The sequence below is a fragment of the Barbatula barbatula genome, assembly GCF_947034865.1.
Source record: "Barbatula barbatula genome assembly, chromosome: 18".
Taxonomy (NCBI): Eukaryota; Metazoa; Chordata; class Actinopteri; order Cypriniformes; family Nemacheilidae; genus Barbatula; species Barbatula barbatula.
Window position 1 is genome coordinate 14,936,865 of NC_136781.1, and position 20,641 is coordinate 14,957,505.

Sequence of the window (20,641 nt, forward strand, 5' to 3'; positions counted from 1 at the left end):
TGATGGGAGATGATGCTCAAATCTCTCAATTATGTCGCAGTGCACCATCTCTTAATAGGCCTTTAACCATCATCAGGATTAAAAGATTCATTTGCCTTTCAAAGTATGCTTACCAAGGCATATTCCTCCAAACAATGCATTTAGCGCAACTCCGGTGCATCGCATATGGCTTTTGAAACACAACATTTTATAAATGTTCGTCAGTCATTGTCTTAAATACGCCTATGAACGGTTTAAAAATGTCCCATTCTCCATTATTTTTATTCTGCCACTTTGGTCAAATGTTTAAAAATATAGACATACTTTTTTATATTTAAAAACACATTCAGGTTACCTAAATATGTAAAACCACCACAGTCATACTCCACTGCCATCCCATTGACGATCATGACATTTGATTTACTGTCATCTTTCTTAGACTTGGTAAAAGCAGGACAAGAAATGGGGGTAACGCAAGGGGACGGAATCCAGGGTGCCGATTTCAAGGTGGGGGCCGAGTTCTTTTCTGCATCTTTTATTTATTATTATTTATTTATTATTTAGGGCTGCACAGTTGATATTTTAACCGCCGATAATTATTTCTGCCCCCCACGATTAATTAAGAATAATCGTTGCAATATTAACGTGTAACAGTTGCAATAGCAAACACAAAACATTATCACGATACGGTCATTTATTGGGCGGAGTGTACAGGTGAAGTTCTAGATCTGACAGAATAATCGTGATTATTAATCATGATTAAAATGTTGAGCAAAATAATCCTGTTTCCATTTCACACATTATAGTGCACCCCTACATCTAGGGTGTAAAAAAGCGAGTCCCCCCCGTAAATCTCAGCATCTTCACCACTGGGTACAATAGACATGTCTCATCTGAGTAAGTTGTCGTTCACACCAAGACTGGTTTAATAATAAAGGTTAGCCCAGGTCGCAATATATAGCTTATGCTATAAAACAGATGTGGAAACCATTACAATTGCATTGAAACTCATTGAAGCATTACTACTTGCGGTGAAGTGGCTGAAATGCTGCTGGACCTCAAGCCCCAGCATAGCCTAATTTCACCATCAATTTCCTAAACCTGTCATATTCTCACACGTGGGCTTTAAGCTCTATAGCACAGCTTTCTGTAATAGTTTGGCTAGCCTCGTGTTATCTGATAACACCGTTCACATTAGTTATTCAGAAATGAAACTGAGCTTTATGTTGGAGCTTGTTTACTGGCTATGATACGGTTTCACCTGCAGACCCGTGTTGCAGTAGGGTAGAAAGATGACTCAATCGGCAGGAATGTGATGTGCATTCATGTTTTGCCGCTCTCCTTGCGTCCCAAAGGTCTTTGGTAAAATCTAGGGACGTCCTGTATTATTAATGAAAATGGATTCCCGGCTTACTCACACTTTCCTGCGTCCAAGTGCATGTTTTATAAGGTCATTTTATGCTGTGGTCGAGCAGGAAACACAATGACCATTCAGCTTGCTGTTTTTCCATCTCTCCTTAATGTAATTCTCTAGCTCTTCGATCTCTCTCCCTCTTCAAGCAGGGCTGGCGGAAAACTTCTCCCTGCCTAATAATGATGTAACGCTGTGCTACCGTGTTCTCAGGAGCCAGAAATTAATGGAGGGGGTTGCTTGGCTCCGGGTCCCCAGTGAGCGCGCTCATTTGGAGGATGAGGTGGGCACTTAGTGCTCTGCCAATTGGCTTGATGGAGATGCGGCTGTTGGACCCCCTCCCCATGTCTCCTGCCTTCGATATCCTACATCATTTCAGGTTTAGATTGGGTATCCCCTGGATTGACCCACGTTTTAAACATACCCACAAAGACATTAAATCTCTCCTGTGTTATCAAGCATCTACTCTAAACTCTTGACTTAAGACCTGCTGTTGCATCTCTATGGGGTTTGAGCTGTAAGATTATGGTAAAAGAAAGAATGACTTCAGATATGAGTCGAACATCAGCTTAAAGTAGGAAATGTCATTCTACACACATTACACAAAAATTAAACAGATGCGCGAATGCACAGTGCGACCGTACTTTTAACGGTAAGGTGCGCCCGGTGACAAGACGGAAAAGTCAAGACACTTTTTGTAACGTACCAATGCAGCACAGGATGACAAACAAGCAACTTTCCTTGTCGCAAAGACAGACACATGCTCACACACATACACAGAAAACACCGGACAGGGTGACATTAGACTATGCGCCACAGGTCCAAACGCAACACAGTTTGTCCTTCGACAGTCAGAAAACACACAGAGTGAGAGTTAGAGACAGCGGAGGAGTGAAGAGAGGTGAGGAGAGGACCCCGCAGAGCAGGCGGGAGGTGGACTTACAGTATCTCCAGATCGCGCAGGGCTCGGAAGGCTCCATCTTCGATGCAGCTGATGTGGTTGCTGTCCAGTTGCCTGCAGATGAGAGACAGGAGTCAGAAGCAGGTCTGCAGACAAGCGGGGGGCTGAGAGGAGGGGGAGATGGGAGGAGGAGGAGGAGGAGAGGGTGGACGGGGAGTGGTGGGGGCTGCAGGAGGGAGACAGACACACTAACACACAGAAACGCGGGATCTAGTATCTACTCTCCTACTCCTCACCGCAGTCAGGATAAAGGACCGGCTGGCTAAAAGTGGCCCGTCTGGCTATAACCCCTCTCTCTCTCTCTCTCTACACTGCTGAGCATGGGGGCAAAAAGAGGTAAGAGAGAGAGAATGAACAGGAGGTGGGCTATAGTGCACAGCCCAGCCCGTCTGTCAGTTCTCTGTAAATATTAATTGCATTTTCTCCCCCTCCCCAGCCCCACTCCTCCTCTTTTTTTCTCAAGTCAGAAAGGGAGTAATTTCATTACATTAGAGCAGCCAATCCATTACAAGCTTTTACCGGCTCTGTCACAGAAACAATTTCATTAAGGGAAGGGGGTTCGTAAATCAAGCGGGGTCACGGCAATGGACGAGCAGACGCGAGGGGCACGTCTTTCTTTTGCCTTCCTTTGCCTTTTAGTCTAATTTGCAGACTTTGGTTTCTCCTGATTAAGCCCGCCCCTCCCTCTTCCTGTGGATTTGAAAGAAGCTTGAATAAAGAACCAGGATCTGAATGCTTTCCTTAAGTTATTTGTTTGGCACACGGGGCTCCGGTGACATCTGACCTGTGACACGCACGGAGCCTTTGCATCTTTAGAGACGTTTATTTAGGGAGAACAGAGCATCACCACAATTGCTTTCTTTCTCTGGATCCATTATTAAAAGACATGCATCTGTTTCTATAAGAGCTGACAGAACAGACTAAGTGGGAGCCACCCACGGCAGATGCTTTATATATCACTATGTATTTTAAATAACCTGTTCGTGCAAAAGTAAAATGTTGGTGTATTGCAATGCGAGTTACTTTTGAATCACATTTTATATGCGATATATAGTATTTGATAAATAGCTGTATACTGAAGCTCAGTGGCACTAGCAATGCCTTAGAAACGTATACGTAAGTCGCTTTGGATAAAAGCGTCTGCCAAATGCATAAATGTAAATATATCCATGTGTGTGAAACTTTCTGTGTATTAACTAAAGCACATAAAAAAACATAGCAAATGGGGCATTTTTATCCAGAAAGCTTAATGCTAAAATAATGTATCTAATTATGAACACCCATTGTTAGGCTAATATTATTTGTGCAGACCATCATTTTTAAAATAAAGATTCTTAATAGGTTCTTCACAGCGATGCCAAAGAAGAACCTTGTTTGGTTCCACAAAGAACTATTCACTCAAAGCTTGTTTAAAATATCATCTCTTTCTTATCTTTTTATAATCTGAAGAACCTTTTCTTCTTTTGTTTGTGACAGAAAAATATTCTTCGATATTTAGACAAACAAGGTTCTACTATGGCATCGTGAAGCACCTTTATTTGAGTGTATTGTGAAAAAAGACACATTGCGGTTATCTTTAGTTATTTGATATGGTCTTTTCTGGGTTGTATGCCAGATTATGAGAAAAGTGACAACCTCTTTTCCAACATCTCCGAAACAACTGGAAAATATTCCGATAGACGAATGACGCAACATTCCCTAGAGACTATTCAAACGTTGTATTCCTGCGAGAAGGTTTGAAGCTGTATACAATTTTTATCTTTAAAAAAAAGAGATATCAGCTAATTCTTAATGAAGCTTCCCATTATTTTGTTATTATAAGGTGTATGGTATAAACAAGCACACACTTGTAGCACCAGAGCACGGCCCAGGGTCATGGGTTGATATATGGAAAATGTGAATATCTGGAAAATGCGTATACCGACAAAATGTACAACTTCTGCAAAAATGTGGCTTTAAATTAACATGACTGCTCCATTCAGAATCACAGAGCCAGACTGTTTATTTAACACATTGTTTGACATATTGCAGTGTGGATCATCAAATATGTCAATGTGTAATATTACCATGTGGATCTCTAGGGTCAAACCTCTTTTAACAAAGATAATAATAATCACAGGCAAGGGTGAATAGAGGTCTTGAATGCACTCAAGTAAATGAGTGTGCCGTGTGTGACTATACAGTATGTGCTGAGTGTTTTGAGAGGTGGAACATGGTAGAGATGGGTAATGAAAGTCCCAGTTTTAATTTCCCTGCTTTAATTGCACTGGCCTTTAATCATCTCATTCACGTACTGGCACTTTTGGGGCTCCAGTCCTGCCAGTGTCCCATCACAAACACAAACAGATATGTGTATTTCTACCGGCTTACCAGCCTGTGAATCTGTCAGATTGTCAGATTGATGCTTGACCCCGCATGTCCGTCATTCATTCATGCTCGATATCTAGCACAACAAAAGACTCCAAAACGATCTGTGATGTAGAGTCGTTCAAAAAATGGATTTCCCAAAGTTGGAATTCATCGCAAAAGGACAGCCTCAGTTTGTATGGTTGTCCCAGTGGGAAGAATCTTGATTGGCTCTTGTGGGGTTAGCTTTCACGCACATCCCTCCATGTGCCGAGCCTGAGGTGCAGTGTGTCGTAACACCAGCAGCGTACATCAAAAGCCAAGCTCTGCCGTCTGCTAGGTGCAGGAGCTCGTAAAGCAGCCAGCGACCGCACCTCGCCCTCACGGCCATAATTCAAACCCACGCACAGTCACAGCGGCATTCTGGGTAGAGGACCATGAAGCAGGAAGGTTTTTTTTATTAGCGCCCAGATGAGAGCCTCCCACATGGGGACAAAAATGAAAGTGTCCGTGCATCTGCACTAAAAAACGGTTTACTGAATATGACGCAGTGCAGCCAAATTGCAGGATTCGGGATCAGGTGACCATTGTAGGTATTTTCATCCACTATGAATACGTGATGTGTCAACATCTTCATTTCCTGTGAATTCGCTTTCCAAACTGATATAATGGAATCCATACCCCTGCTGGCACACACAGTGTTGATACAGAGCTCATCAGACGCAAATCTGTGCGCTTCAATGACAAGACTCACAGGGCATATGATGAGGTAATCTACGACATCACCTGCACATGCGGTTGACATGGCCGTCATAGCATGTCTGGCAAACAGTAGGAGGCCATAAACGCAGACCGGGATATTGTGTCTGCTTTAATAGGGTGCAATATAGACTTTTGCTAGATGGAGGAACCATCTTGACCATATTAACCAGATGGCTCATCTATAAAGAGCGCAGGCTGCTTGCTGAAGGCGGGTGCTGACTCCAGCATGCGGCTGCCAGTAAAACCGTTGAGATGTGAGGACAATTTAAGAGATCCTTCCCTTGAAGCGTGCGCAGCCATTTTCAAACAGAGGACATTAGGGTAGAAAAAGCATATGAGAAAATCAATTCGTTCCTGGAACGGTGCCTGGCCGTTTTCTTCTGCTTCCCAGATACAAAAAAAATCAAGGGCTGGAGTATTTCAGCAATTAAATCAAGAGTCACCTTGCCACACATTTCAAAAGCCAGTGGAAGAGAAACGGGGAGGACGTACAAATCTCCACTTCTATCTCAATCCTTGTTAGCTGCTTTCTTCTCTACAAGCCCCTGGGTGGACAAATGAGTCTCGCTGACCTGTTCCTCTCGTTCATCCATCAGAGTTTGACGGTGCACACGACAGTGATGTGATGAGTGCTCAAACACAGTGTAACACCTACAAACATGACTGTTGGAATGGTAGCGGATTTTCTTTTTACACAGTACAGTATACTATGTTTGAGGACTGTGAAAACACATATTTGTTGGGTCTCTTAGTGTAAAGCATGTTTGCAATTTTAAAGGTAAAATTTTAAAAAGCTTCCGTTAAAACCTGTTTATTGGTTACCTAACAGCCTTCACATCTACAGTGAAAAACTGTAATAGTTTTCCAGTAACATTGTATAAATTGTTTAGTTAAAAATACAAGTCACTGTAAAATCTATAGTAACAATTACTCCCCTTAAAAGAATATATGGGAATATACAGAAATATAAAATGCATTGGATTTTTCCAACATTTCTTAAGTATTTTTCAAAATATTGCAATGGATTTACAATTTTATGTATTTTCAAATAAATGACTTAATATACTGACATGTATAAGAAAATAAATTTCCTTTCCGACTCTTCAGATTTGATGATATTTCATTTAAATAATCATGTTTCATCTTCTATTTGTTACCAGTTATGTACATTATGTTGTTTAATGTTATATAGAGTAGTTTAATTAATCTTAATGCCATTTTTTGTGTCATTGTGTAGATACACCATATACACTCACCTAAAGGATTATTAGGAACACCATACTAATACTGTGTTTGACCCCTGTCGCCTTCAGAACTGCCTTGATTCTACGTGGCATTGATTCAACAAGGTGCTGAAAGCATTCTTAAGAAATGTTGGCCCATATTGATAGGATAGCATCTTGCAGTTGATGGAGATTTGTGGGATGCACATCCAGGGCACGAAGCTCCCGTTCCACCACATCCCAAAGATGCTCTATTGGGTTGAGATCTGGTGACTGTGGGGGCCATTTTAGTACAGTGACCAATTTGAAATGATTCGAGCTTTGTGACATGGTGCATTGTCCTGCTGGAAGTAGCCATCAGAGGATGGGTACATGGTGGTCATAAAGGGATGGACATGATCAGAAACAATGCTCAGGTAGGCCGTGGCATTTAAACGATGCCCAATTGGCACTAAGGGGTCTAAAGTGTGCCAAGAAAACATCCCCCACACCATTACACCACCAGCCTGCACAGTGGTAACAAGGCATGATGGATCCATGCTGACTCTACCATCTGAATGTCTCAACAGAAATCGAGACTCATCAGACCAGGCAACATTTTTCCAGTCTTCAACTGTCCAATTTTGGTGAGCTTGTGCAAATTGTAGCCTCTTTTTCCTATTTGTAGTGGAGATGAGTGGTACCCGGTGGTGTCTTCTGCTGTTGTAGCCCATCCGCCTCAAGGTTGTGCGTGTTGTGGCTTCACAAATGCTTTGCTGCATACCTCGGTTGTAATGAGTGGATATTTCAGTCAAAGTTGCTCATCTATCAGCTTGAATCAGTCGGCCCATTCTCCTCTGACCTCTAGCATTAACAAGGCATTTTCGCCCACAGGACTGCCACATACTGGATGTTTTTCCGTTTTCACACCATTCTTTGTAAACCCTAGAAATGGTTGTGCGTGAAAATCCCAGTAACTGAGCAGATTGTGAAATACTCAGACCGGCCCGTCTGGCACCAACAACCATGCCACGCTCAAAATAGCTTAAATCACCTTTCTTTCCCATTCTGACATTCAGTTTGGAGTTCAGGAGATTGTCTTGACCAGGACCACACCCCTAAATGCATTGAAGCAACTGCCATGTGATTGGTTGATTAGATAATTGCATTAATGAGAAGTTGAACAGGTATTCCTTATAATCCTTTAGGTGAGTGTATATATCATGTATATCAGTTAGTGAAAAACATAATATACAAAAATAGTGCAATTCATAAGGTTTTGCCAGGATAATTTTTACAACTGTCAAATTATTACAGTTTTTTTTACAGTGCACTATTTTAAGTCTCTCTGGATAAATGTTCCTGCGCAATGGCTAAATGCAAACAAAAAGTTTTTGCACAGTAGAAATGTCTTTATGTTATTATGCTTTATAAAGTTATTATGTTCCTTTTTTACAATTGCATAAAAAGTAAAAGTTAAAAATAAGTAATTTTACGGTGTAGACTCAACAAATAAGACATTACTTTAACACATTACCCAACACTGTTCATACACATCTATGTGCGTGTCTACAGCGATCCATTGACCATTATAGATGAGTGATGGTGTCCCTGCTTCCTGGGATTTATCTGACAGAGGCCAATGAGGTCAGGGTTGGTATTGACAATCGGTTAACTCAATCTGACTGGGGCAGGTGCTGGACACACACACACATACATCCACATGCTTACACAATATATTATATTCCTATAGTTTACGTCTCTCCAAAATACCTTAACACTTAACCCAGAATGTAAATGAAACAGAAAATGATAATGATCTCTAAACATCTCAAGAAGTTAATTACTTGGATAGTCCACACTAAAAACTCAACCTCAAGTTGTTCCAAACCATTATACATTTCTTTGTTCTGTTAAACACAACGGAATATATTTGGAAGAATGTTAGTAATTGAGATTTCTGGGGCATCATTGACTACTATAGTAGACAAAAATGTTCTGTAAAACACAAAAGAAGATATTTTAAAGAATTTAGGCAAACAAATAGTTCTGGGGCACCTTTGTCTACCCCAGAAATGTCAATTGCTAACAGTCTTCTAAATGTCTTTCTTTGTGTTCGACAGAACAAAGAATTTAAATTTTTGGGTGGAATTACCCTTTAAAGGTTAAGAGTTCAAATCTAAGAAAAGAGGATCTATGAGCTCATGTTTATGTTACTCCAGATGGACCGGTTCTAAATGAGAAAAAAAAAACCTTCTTGAGAAATGTAGGTTCTCCAGTGTCTCACACCTCTCTGCACCTTAACTGACTCTGACTCGGCCCACAGTGGGAAATGCTCTGTCTTTATATGAAAGCTGGTATCAGATACTACGAGGAAACCGTCCAGAACTTCACTGAACATCCAAACCTGGGAATGCTTAAAAACGTTACAGTTGCATACCACAACCAATCTCTCGCTACAGAGTATGCGCTCCATTAAAAATGACCTCAACTTTGTGGCCTTAATTCATTAGAGGGAATTATCGAAAAGCTGGTCCCAGGATTAGCTTTCAACGAAACGCAGTAAAGCTGCGGAAAGCAGTTTATTGTTGTAGGCTCGTATTAGACACCGCTGCTGATTTTTTTGTTCAGTTGTCTAAAGTAGGGGTGCCCACTACTACTGTTCTCAAATAGGGCTTAGCTCATTTGTTGATGCTTTGATCTTTTGCTGAATTCAATGTTTGGTCAGGTTACGGCACCTTGAGTCCAATTCCTGAATCAGTAAGCAAGATTTATCAGAAGCCATTACTGTAATTGCAAATGGCCGTGGAACATTACTCACTTGCAATATCCTGAAGATATTCATCTTATTGAACCATACTGATTAATTGAATTTTCATCAGCGCTAAGCTTATTAACTGTTGTGACAAATGATTTAAGAAGCAGGGCACCTTACGCATTTCTTCTGAAAATTCTGTGAGAGAGATTTTCATCTTTCATTTCACTTATACGTCTTTGAAATAAAAGGCAAGACTTGTTAAATGCAGAGGACGACTTTCCCGTTTGCCGTTTGATCTATTGATGTGTGAGTATCACATCTTATCTCTGCAGTTCAAGGAAAGGTAGAGTTTACCAAAGCCTTTTTTAACTGTACCGCCGATGTACTGTCATGCAAACTAATGCAACTAACCGGCTAATGGTTGCTAGGGGAGATGAGGGAGGAACACTTACAGGTTCTTGACAGCGGTGATCCCTCGGAAAGCCTTACGAGGAATAGACTGGATCAGATTCTCACTCAGGTCCCTAGAGAGAACGAGGGATAAAGAGAGAGAGATATTAGGATTTGTTTGAAGCCACTTCACATTTTGGGTAAAAAGAATCTCGGAGAAGATGGACGGTTTCGCGGCTGCCCCGCTGGAACGATACGCCTCGGCTTTGAAGTCGAAGACCAAATTGTTCTACTGACCATAAATGTCACATCTTCCTTTATTCATCTTGCCTTTTATCCTGCTGTCTGCGCGTGTGTGTGTGTGTGTGTGTGTTGCGTGTCTTTAATGAAAAACATTTCTAGAGCAGTTCTTTGTAATGAAAGGTTTCATAGCAGCCTCGCGTTATTCCTGCAGAAAATGAAGCAATCATGCACTTTGAGTAACCCGAGAAGGTAAAAAGGCAAAAAAAGGAAAGCATAAAATGAATGCCTGGCTTCTTTAATGCTCGCTTATGAGCCGAATGATGTTTGACATGTCACAATGGTTTTGCTTAACTTTATTAAGCTTGTTTGTTTGTAGGCTCAGGCTGGCAAACATAATTTGAAAACCAGAACGCAATTACAGGCCGAGAAGGAAACAAATGAGATATGGAATATCTACCCCCTAATCAGAACGTCTGCTCAGGAGTCACGCCTGCTACGTATGACACGGACCACCACGTTGGTTAACCTGCCTGACCTTGCTACAACCAATTTTGCTGATAAACAATCAGGCTTGGATCCAAATACTGTGAGGAATTCTGCCAGAGCCTATGGGTGGGACGTAATGATGTATCAACTACGGTACTGCCAGCAATTTCCTCTTAGGAGTATTAAAAAAACTGTTATAATATCCCCCCCAAACCCCCCCCCCCCCCCGTGCAAGAAATGGATAAGTGTGTTTTCTTTTGCTTTTTTCTTAAACCAATCAAGTTTTATTATAGCAAAAATCATAATAACTACGTTATACTTTGCAATAAGGCGATATGGTTTTTCATTTAACTGTTCTTGATGGTTTCTGACGTGTTCTGCAATTCTCTTTTTTCCTTTTAAGCACTCCAGGTACTTTCCTCGCATCATGTTCCTTTGTGTGTCCTACAAACTACACAGCGCTTTGGCGTATGACCGAAAACGCTTAACTCATAACATCCCATGTTCATATGCCACAGAGTGGGAAAACACAACCACTGTTTACACTATCATCTCGATGGGAAGAGTGTATCTTCGCAACCTCCCCGTTGCTAACCCGCCGTCTTTGAAGGTCTAAATCCGAAACAGATAAGATGCAGCATCGGAAACTTCTCTCTGGCTTTGCTTTTGAATTCTTTATCAATGGCACCGTCCTCGACTGGCGTAGAGCGCGGCGTAGTACTTTACAGCATTCCGCTGCTAATAAATATTTTATTGCTTTGTTTACTCAGTGGAACCTTTTTCATTATTTCTACAAAAAAGCAAATTGTCCTTGCCAAATAATGGCACTTATGTAGCGCAATAAGTCTCTTGTTGAGAAGCGATGGAGAAAACAGCACTCGCAGGCATTGGGTTCAATAAGATAATTTCTAATGAAGAATTACTTGAACGTATAAAGAGATATTCAAGGTTTATGAGATATCCAAATCACACTGCCAGGAAAAGTTGCGAAGTACTGTACAGATGACATCTGCTTGGATGCCATATCAATTACTTACAGATGATGAACCAATCTATATGACTTAAGAATGAATACAAGCTTTCCAAAGTATCCGTATAATCTCAGGTCAATTTTCAATTCAGTTAATTGCAGGGAAGCGTGACTTTTCAGTTCACTCTATAAATGCTCCTCTGCAATGTGTTTGGAGGAATATATAGATTTTTAGAGCAAAATTGAATTGAACTCGCTGCTGGTATACACCGGGATCATTAGCGTCAAATTGGGCATCTTAACGGACGCTGAGCTGAATGCTGTAAATTAAAGACACAGATTGAAAGCAGACATGTAGCAAAACACTGTTTGTTAAAGGAGAGGGCAGCATCGGCCCCCTTCCTCCAGCAATCTGCTTGCAAATTTCATTAATTTCATTTGGCTTTGGCCCTGCTCTTGCTGACTGTCAGGATGTCTGCCATAAATCTCCCTTTGATTCCATTACAGCTCCCATGTCCAGACAACCCGGCAACGCCAAAACATATTACAGATAACCGCTCAGCAACACGCAAGGATATGAGAGCGAAGCAGCGTCTAACCTTAAAACACACACAAACTGTATTACAAACACGCACGCGTATGTTACTCTAGACTTAGACTAGATTTCCTTAAGGAATACCTGCGGGTCATCTTAGAATAGTGTACGCTCATTGTTTGTCGTAAATAAAGCTGTTTCTGCATTTTTATAATACCAAGCACGCAAATCTTTCTTAGAATTTGTATCTTATTTCTCTGATCTGAACATCCCTATATCAATTTATTTCAGTAAAATTTAATATGAAATTTCAACCAGTATTCTGAAAAAAGGAAACAATGAAGCGAGTTTTTGCTAATGTTTATGCTTAAAAATATCTGCCAATGGGTTAAGAAAAAACGGAATTACGTTTTGCCTCATAACAAAGTACGTCAAGCTTGATGTTTATTATTTTTTGTCTCGTTTCAAGAACAAACTCATACTATATCCTTATTTACTTTCTGTCATTGACTATCATGCTGCTTCTTAAAATTGAACATATTTAAACATATCATGATCTTTGCACAAAATTTTTGCGGTCTAAAAATGGTTATATACAGATCAATAAACACAAATCAATTCGCAATGAAGATCGATCAGGAATCGAGATGTACACGCGCCCAAACAAATCCATAAGTTGTTTGTGAAACATCAATTCTTCCGAGTAAAAAAACATTCAGGGTGTGTTAGTCAATTGTATTTCTTATCACGCATTAGAAACGCCCCTCTTATCTTTCAGTCGAAAATGAAATGGTACAGTGAGTTGCTTGGCTTTTGTTGTTTTTTCCCTTTCTCTAAAGCACAAAGAAGCCGTGTGATTGTCAGGAAAGCTGAAGATAAATGTCATTTTTAAGTAACTCAGAAAACACAGTTTCTCTATCTAATTCACTATCATTTACTCTATTCTGTCAGGCTATCTGTCTCTTTTTAGTTCTTCCCTTCTTTCTTTGAATGTAAATTCTATTTAAGTCAAAACAGACATCTGCCTCTTTCAATCAACCTTATCGAGACCAAACCGCAGCCCAGCTGGGTGACTGGATGGCTGATATGTCTCCAACCATGCCCATGCCTCTCTTTACTATCTATCAGCCGTTGCTTTGCTTTAGCTCACGCTCTTGGCAGGGCTGTTATCTGCATGCCAAATTGAATCTGGAGTGTAAGAGCTTTCCATAGGTTCGGATGCCTGTCAGTGACTTCCATCTTGCTTCTGTTAAATCCCACCGATATGCCCCGAACACGCTCATGCACGGCCAGAACACGTTTGCGCTTACACACCTGAAAATACAGTCAGGTGAAAGGTTATTAAAACCCTCCAGCGTCTCTCGCAAGATATATTACATTACATTATTCATTTAAAGCACGCACTCATAACTGAGGCCATTCACATTGCTTTCATATTCCAACTGACCCAAACGCTTCAGAAAGGTTTTGTAGATATCTGGATTTGTGCGAAGAGCACGGCACCCAACTGTTTTCAAGTAAAACCAGCCCGAGTCTACAGGCAGGCGGAGAGAATCACAATATGCCATTGGCTTGAGGTTCGAGAATCTGAAGGCATATTTGTTTTTCATCTGGGTGTCAGGGGGAATCAGGCCGTAACTGTTACTTGTTGAGGCTGACAGGGTTAAGACAGCAACCTGGCGAGGTCGGGTGCCGTTCGCTCGGTTTATGAGATGCACATTTCTGATTTCTTTCATTAAAGACACAGCCAGAAACACAACGAAAAGGAGACCCCCTTAGGGGCTCCATAAGCATTTTGTTTTATGAAACACAAGACATGTTCTGTAAATGGCTCATCGCGGTTTCACATGATGTAGCTGCATCTACAGTAGAGTTAGTGTGCTCTCTACTCCACTCCTTTTTTTATTGTCTATTTAGCTTCTCCCGCTAAATCGGCAATTCATCTAACACTTATTCGATGAACATACATCAAAATGTGCATAATAAATACTGAATCCGTTGCGGATGCATATAGTGCACTTTTATGGTCATGATGGGCGGCCCTCGCTAACTGCCGGCTGGAGCCTCCGCTCTGCTTTATGGCCGATTTTAAAATGGAGTCAAATTAAAACACTATGGATTTCTGGCGTTAAAGACCGTGTATTGTAATTGGCCTATAGGATGACAGTTGTTCTTAATTACACTAAGTACAGGAGCGTTTTCATTGGACCCAGACTGCGCTGGGGGATGGGGTTACTGCTCGCTCTTTCTCTCTCCCGTCTCATTCTCTGTAGAGCCTCTCCTCTCCCGTCATTAATTGAAGTTATGATTGCGGTTGATCCGTTGAAATACCGTATATCTCAAACAGAAAAGAGTGCATGTAAATATTATGTTCTGGCAGGTGGCACGGAACCAGCGCCGAATCGCAAGCTTGGCTGCAAATGTGAAACTGCTCAGCGAAGCCTGGAGGATTTTCCATCATCGCATTACTTCTCTCTTTAAACGGAGGTTCCACCTGCAGCGCAGAGTGCAGGATGATCAGAGTAAACTGTTGCGAAGGTTAATACTTGCCTGCCAGTGAAATCAAACGATACATCCTGTTTTAAAGTGTACCAATAGCGCTGCGGTAGAACTGCGAGACGGAGGGGAAGGATTCGCTGATATGAAACACATTGGGGCTCGTTGACTAATCGTGCACATGCACGCATTTGTGTGTGAAGCTGTATGAATGCTTTAAGGGTTTATCAATCAGTCGGGGAATTTACAGATCAATACAAAGCGCATGTACACAAAACAGAGGAACTTAATTTGTCTGACACACGGTCTGCATAAAACTGTTGTTAGTCATATCGTTGCGGTCCGTTTCAAACCTCGGATGTCCAAATGTGCTGTTTTTCAGGAAATGAAAAATGTTCTTTTTAAATGATGAATATTTGACAAGCACTTTTTAAGATGTTTTATTGGTAAGATATTTGCAAACACCCAGTGAGAAACAAAAGGGTGACTAATAATATCAAAAAATCTCACTGCAAAAATGTTATTATTTTACAATATGGTTTATTTTTGTACAATCTGCTTTCGCGCCAGTGACGTTTGGGTTAGAATCGGGTGGTTTTACTCCAATATTGCTTTTCTCTAGTAGCTGTGCGTTTTTGTACGATTCACAATGTATGAATTCATACGAATAAACCACCTAGTAAAATAGTTAAGAATTTAGATCAGATTAGAATTGCTTGTTTAACTTTAAGAAACTGTTTGTGTTCTCACACATAACATCTCTTTAATATCTAATAGTCCCAGATTATTTTACCCACACAATCTACATTCATTTTACACTCTTCGTGTATTTCAATTATTTGTTTATTTTTCCTTTCAAGCTATTTGAGGTGGAACTTCTGAGACTAACTTGAAACTTAAATGAAACAACTGGGAATTCAATCAAATAGCCTGAGCTATGGAAAAGAAAAGAAGTGTTTCTCAGGCATCTTTGGGGAGTGCCGTGTGAAAGAGAACCAAGAATACATCATCAGAGAGTGATAAATTGCTATACAGGTGAGGTTGTGCAGAAAGCCCTTATACGGTTTTGGCGTATTATGCTAATTACTAAGTGCGGGCATGCGCTCCATCATCTACAACAAACCAGATTCATGTAAGTACATTTTAGCAGAACCTGCTCTGAACATACGCTTGGAAAACTGCATTCAAAAGAGACCCACCCTGATTTTAAGCCTTCTTTGTAAGCAGTAAAGGTACATCGGGACACCACCATGTCTGACCTTGTAATACAATGAGAGATATATAGAAGGACATGAGTATTGTGCACTGATCAGAGTCTGGCAGCATCAGCTTTCTGTTTCTCTCCAGTAATTTAACTGCGCTTATTTAGCATCTTCCAATTCATGTAGCCCAAAGTCTTCTTGATTGAATTAACTCCGTGCTTTATGAATAAATATATTTCACTATTGATCATCTGGAGAGCTGACGCAGGCTAAACCGGGGCAGCTTGCTTCATTACGCCAACCTGAGGTTTTTCTTTGATAGCAGGGGAGGAGTTGAGGGTCGTAGCCGCTACGGAGGGGGGATGAAGGCAGCTTGTAAATCAAAGTAAATGAGCTTAAATGATCCCTTGGGTGCCCAACGCTTTTCTGCTAAAGCTTCTACATTCCTTTGCTTACTCTCTGAAAGACTCTGTGTATGGATATTATAAATAGAAAAGGTTTCGTACCCCAGCGTTAGTATCTATTATGTTTCGTCAATGCTTTAATTAAATTGGATAGCTTAATGTGATTTATCCTGATCTATACACTTTATGGGCCCTAAAAGCCTTTTTGGCTCTGGGCCCAATACATGTCGAACAAATTTAGATGAGTTAGTGAAGAAAAAAGGGGGAGAGCATGGATGCGAAGGGTGATTTGTTATTGGCTAATTCACTTTTATTCCTTGTGTGCCATTTGGTTTAATTTTCTTTCTTCTGCGTTGTCTTGCCCTGGCTCGGCCAGACATGTACGCAAAGCTTTTAGGATCATTTATAGTCGCAATAAAATGCCAGTTATAAGAGATGAGGAGAGGATGCCAGCTGGCTGTGCAGTGTGTAAACTTTACTTTTACATCTCCAAAGCCGCATCAGCCCATGACGCTAAAAGCCATGACCTGTGCAGGCTTGGACACGTGTTCGAATCCCTTTGGAAACGGGTCGAGGGGAACTGTTGTGCCGTGGTGCCGTTAGGATGTCAGCTGGTTTAAGCATGACGGTTTGGGACTGACCGTGGTGGGCGGCTTTTGGACACAGACTGACACCATATTGTCCTTTAGCACTTGCAACGCTGACGAAAATGTTAAAGAAAGGGTAGCCGCTAATCAGAGAATAGGATTTAAGAGCTTTTAAAGAGAGTAGGCTGGAGGTAACAGCTGAGTCGTCTCTATGGCCGGGCCCCTCAGCAATCATAAATAAAAATGGGAGATTAGGAGATTGGCTGAAGGCGGATGTCTTGGGGGGTGGCAGGTTGGGTGGCTTTCTAGGACAAAGTTTCCATCCATCTTATTGCAGGTCATGGTTGCCACGGAGACCAAGAGCCATGCTGTCCAATTAACTCCAGTGTCTGTGGAGCAGATGCTTCAGTGGTGGTATTGAGAGTAAGGCTTTGTGTGGTTGTGTTAACATGAATATAAGAGAACTTCGGAAGAACACACATACAGAGTGAAGCAACGTCTTAGGGGTAAGAGACAAGTCATTATGGGAGCACATGAGAAGGGTCATTACCAAATACCAATTACTAAAACAAGAAATGCCATATGCGATGTAAACAAAGGTGTGGGTGACCTATGTAAAAAAATCTGGACCACTGCCCCCGTCCCGCCTCCAACCCTCGTGGCGACGCACGAACGCTGTCCCAACGCCGTCCCAACGCTTGTGCCGGCCCGCCTGCGCAGCCCAACTTCGCGGCCGCTGAGGCACCGGGATTAGGGTGGCAGTATTCAGACTTACACAGATAAACCGCACGAACAGAGAAATTGCACCAGAGTTCGTTTTAAGCTAACCAAACATGGCACACTGTATATGAACACACCCTTCATTTCATTGAAGAAGAAAGATGTTTGAAAAAATGTTTGAAACCAAATAGTTCTGGGGCATGTTAAATACTATAGTAGGAAAAAACAATGGTAGTCAATGGTGCCCCAGAACTGGTTTCAAACATTCTTCAAAACATCTCAAAAGAAACAAAACTGGTTTGGACAACTTTAAGCTGAGCAAATGATGACAGAATTTTCATTCCTGGGTAACCTGTTGCTTTATGTGAAAGAGCCTATTGTATTTTAAAATAAAGATATTCAAATATTAACCTATACTATAACAAATGTCACACCATCATCATCTCCTCGATCTCAGTAATCCTTCTATCCATCCACCAATTTCTGTTCCAGCCTATGGGTAAAAAACACAATACAAAAGGGACAAAACCTTTGAAGTGAAAAACTAGCAAACCAGTTATCTTTAAAGTCAACTGGAGCATCACACAGCACAATGCCAAGCAAACAAAAATCTGAACTCTTATCCACCAGTGCACACCCTCCACATTGCTACTGACAACAAACGAATCGGCTAGATCAGATTTGTTTGCAAGTTCCCAGAATGCGTCAGATTGGAAGCCATACAGATCGTGGGGTGGCTGCTTGCTTTTGTTGAGCTAATAAGCGTAAGCTCTTTAAAATGAGAGTAATCCAGTTAGGGTCTGTAAATGGCTAATGTCTAAAAAATCTAATAAGAGGCAAAACTGGTTTAGTGGGCCATCTCTGGCTAACCTCAACCATCATCCTCACTGTAAACCGAGCCTGATGATAAATGCAAGAGCGTGATGCGGTTCGATACCCACATCTGATTGGCTGCTCGGGAGCTCTCAATCATGCACCGGGACCGCACACCTGTGACAAAGCGAGGGCTGAGTCCAAATATATAGAGGCATGACATTCACCGGTATTCAATTAAAGAAATGAACAGAATTATCATACGCAATAACACAACATCACAAATCATCTGCCCGGCCGGTTGTAGCCACGGGCCGGACTGAATGATTATCTGGTATAAATGAGGGTTGTTAAGTCTATTGGCCCCAGGAGGTTTTCTCCTAAATTTAATAATGGGAAACGTGGAAATGGAAAGGGCGGAATATTTTGCGAGGTTACGAGGGCAAGTAGGAGGCCGTGTGCGTCGTGCAAAAACTCCACGTTTCGACTAAACAGATCTGCAGAGCTAAAAACTGAAGCCCGTTGTCAAAATAGGTTTTTTCCCTCTGTAATTACTCAACATACGAGACTAAGAAGGTCAACACAGCCCGGTAATTAACATGTAACCCAACCTGAGAAAAGTGTAATTGTGTCCATAGAGAGGAAAAGAGTTAAACTCATGAGGCCGGGGCCCCGCGGGGGCCCAATCAGCATATATTTTTCTAACATGTTAAAAAATATAATTTGCCTTTCCAACAATGGCCACCCAGCAAAGATGGATAAACAAAGGTTTCCGTTTATGAATTATTACCCCGGTCATCCAAGCGGAAGAAAAGATCCAGACCATTATTTAAGCGCTCCGCTAACATGTTTCATGTTAAATATTAGACGCGAAATATATTACCGTGTGTATTTATTTTGTCTGTGAAGATTTGGTTTCACACACAGAGCAGGTCAGAGCTGTAACATTTATCTTGATCTCTCCGTATCTTAGAATTGGTCTCTCTCTTATTACTTTCTGCTCACCTAATTTATAGTAACATGAGCATGTGAGGGAGAGAGAGAGAGAGAGAGAGAGAGAGAGAGAGAGATAGACAGAGAGAAAGAGAGAGGTGCCGATGCAGATGCATCGTCGACCACAAGATGGAGCCCCCAGGCTTCTCTCCACCCTGAAGCCAACCAATCAATAAATTAATCTCTGGGCAGAGACGTGTAAAGGCCCGGTGCCCAGCAAACCACCACCTCTACCCACGTGTTTAGATGTGAACACATTACAGCTCAGCAATTATGACGGGTGGTATCTACAGAGGGAACAGCAAGAACCTGAAGTGTTTCCTAACCACAGCAGCTGGGCAAAAAGAAAAGTACATTCAACTGAAAATGGCACACACAGAGTTAAAAAAAAGTAGAAAATCCTTGATGGAAATTTCACACATATGAAATGACTCGACAACAAAACACTGATGCGTGTATTCAGGCGCGGCGGTTCAAAGAGTCTTTAGTTTTGTTCTATTTACATTCTATTAGTCAACTGTCTGTGCTTCATTTGGCCTGCCGATGGAGGATGAGCACCATTCCTTTCATTTTCCAACCAATTTGCCAAAAAACTAAAATCTAACGCTCCGTTCACTATTTGGCCACTAAAAACATGAAATCAGCAGGGGAGAGCAGATTGCTGCCCACCTACACAGTGGTGTCTTTCAAAATAGACAGTCCATTTGAGCCACAGTGTTCCATTATAAGTCACGGGCATTTCATAAACGAGATTTCTATTTCATGAGGAAGTCGGTGTGTGGCAGTGGCAGCGCTTTCATTTTATTCACAGCGGGACAAATGTGCATTGGGGGAATGGATGACAGAAATGGTCTTTGTCAATGGCATTTTTATTATGAAGACAGTGAGCTGCCTCAGTTGCCTGGCCGTGGCGTGTAAACTGCTTCCTAAGATTATGGTCGAAACTCAGTTCATCCTAATCAAATCAGCCACGCTGCCACATGCCGGCTGTGCATGTCTTGCAAAACTGGATGCTCATGGACACCAAACATCTCCACTATGACCACATGCAACAACACACACCAGCTCAACAATATGTTTCTAGGTGAGATCTCATCCTTAAAAATGAATTGTATTAACCTACCATTTTAACCCCTCTTCTCCTTGAGAGTGGTTTCCCCTTCATTTAATATCAAATTGTATCAGTGCTTTTAAAGGTTTTTCACTTATATCTTTATATTATTTAGTTTGCAGTTACTTCTTATGCCTAATAAACTGCACGATTGGCCCTGGTTAGAACACAATGTTATAGCTACAAAGCCATTTTATTCACACTGCGTCTATTCCTCTTTGCTCTAGGGACTATTATCAAGAGCCCTGCTGTTACTCTGCCCTAATTTACCT

At 41.4% G+C, this 20,641-nt stretch overlaps 1 protein-coding gene across 2 annotated transcripts in view; it reads right to left on the reverse strand.

Annotated features, from left to right (window-relative positions):
• The window catches only part of slit3 (slit homolog 3), a 141,285-nt gene that overhangs the window by 54,495 nt on the left and 66,149 nt on the right, over window positions 1-20,641 (reverse strand). For both annotated transcript variants that reach the window (XM_079479697.1, XM_079479696.1), the window contains exons 5-6: window positions 9,872-9,943; window positions 2,334-2,405 (exon numbers count right to left, since the gene is read on the reverse strand). In XM_079479697.1, the coding sequence (XP_079335823.1) occupies window positions 2,334-2,405; window positions 9,872-9,943 (144 nt within the window). The remainder of the gene's footprint in view (window positions 1-2,333; window positions 2,406-9,871; window positions 9,944-20,641) is intronic.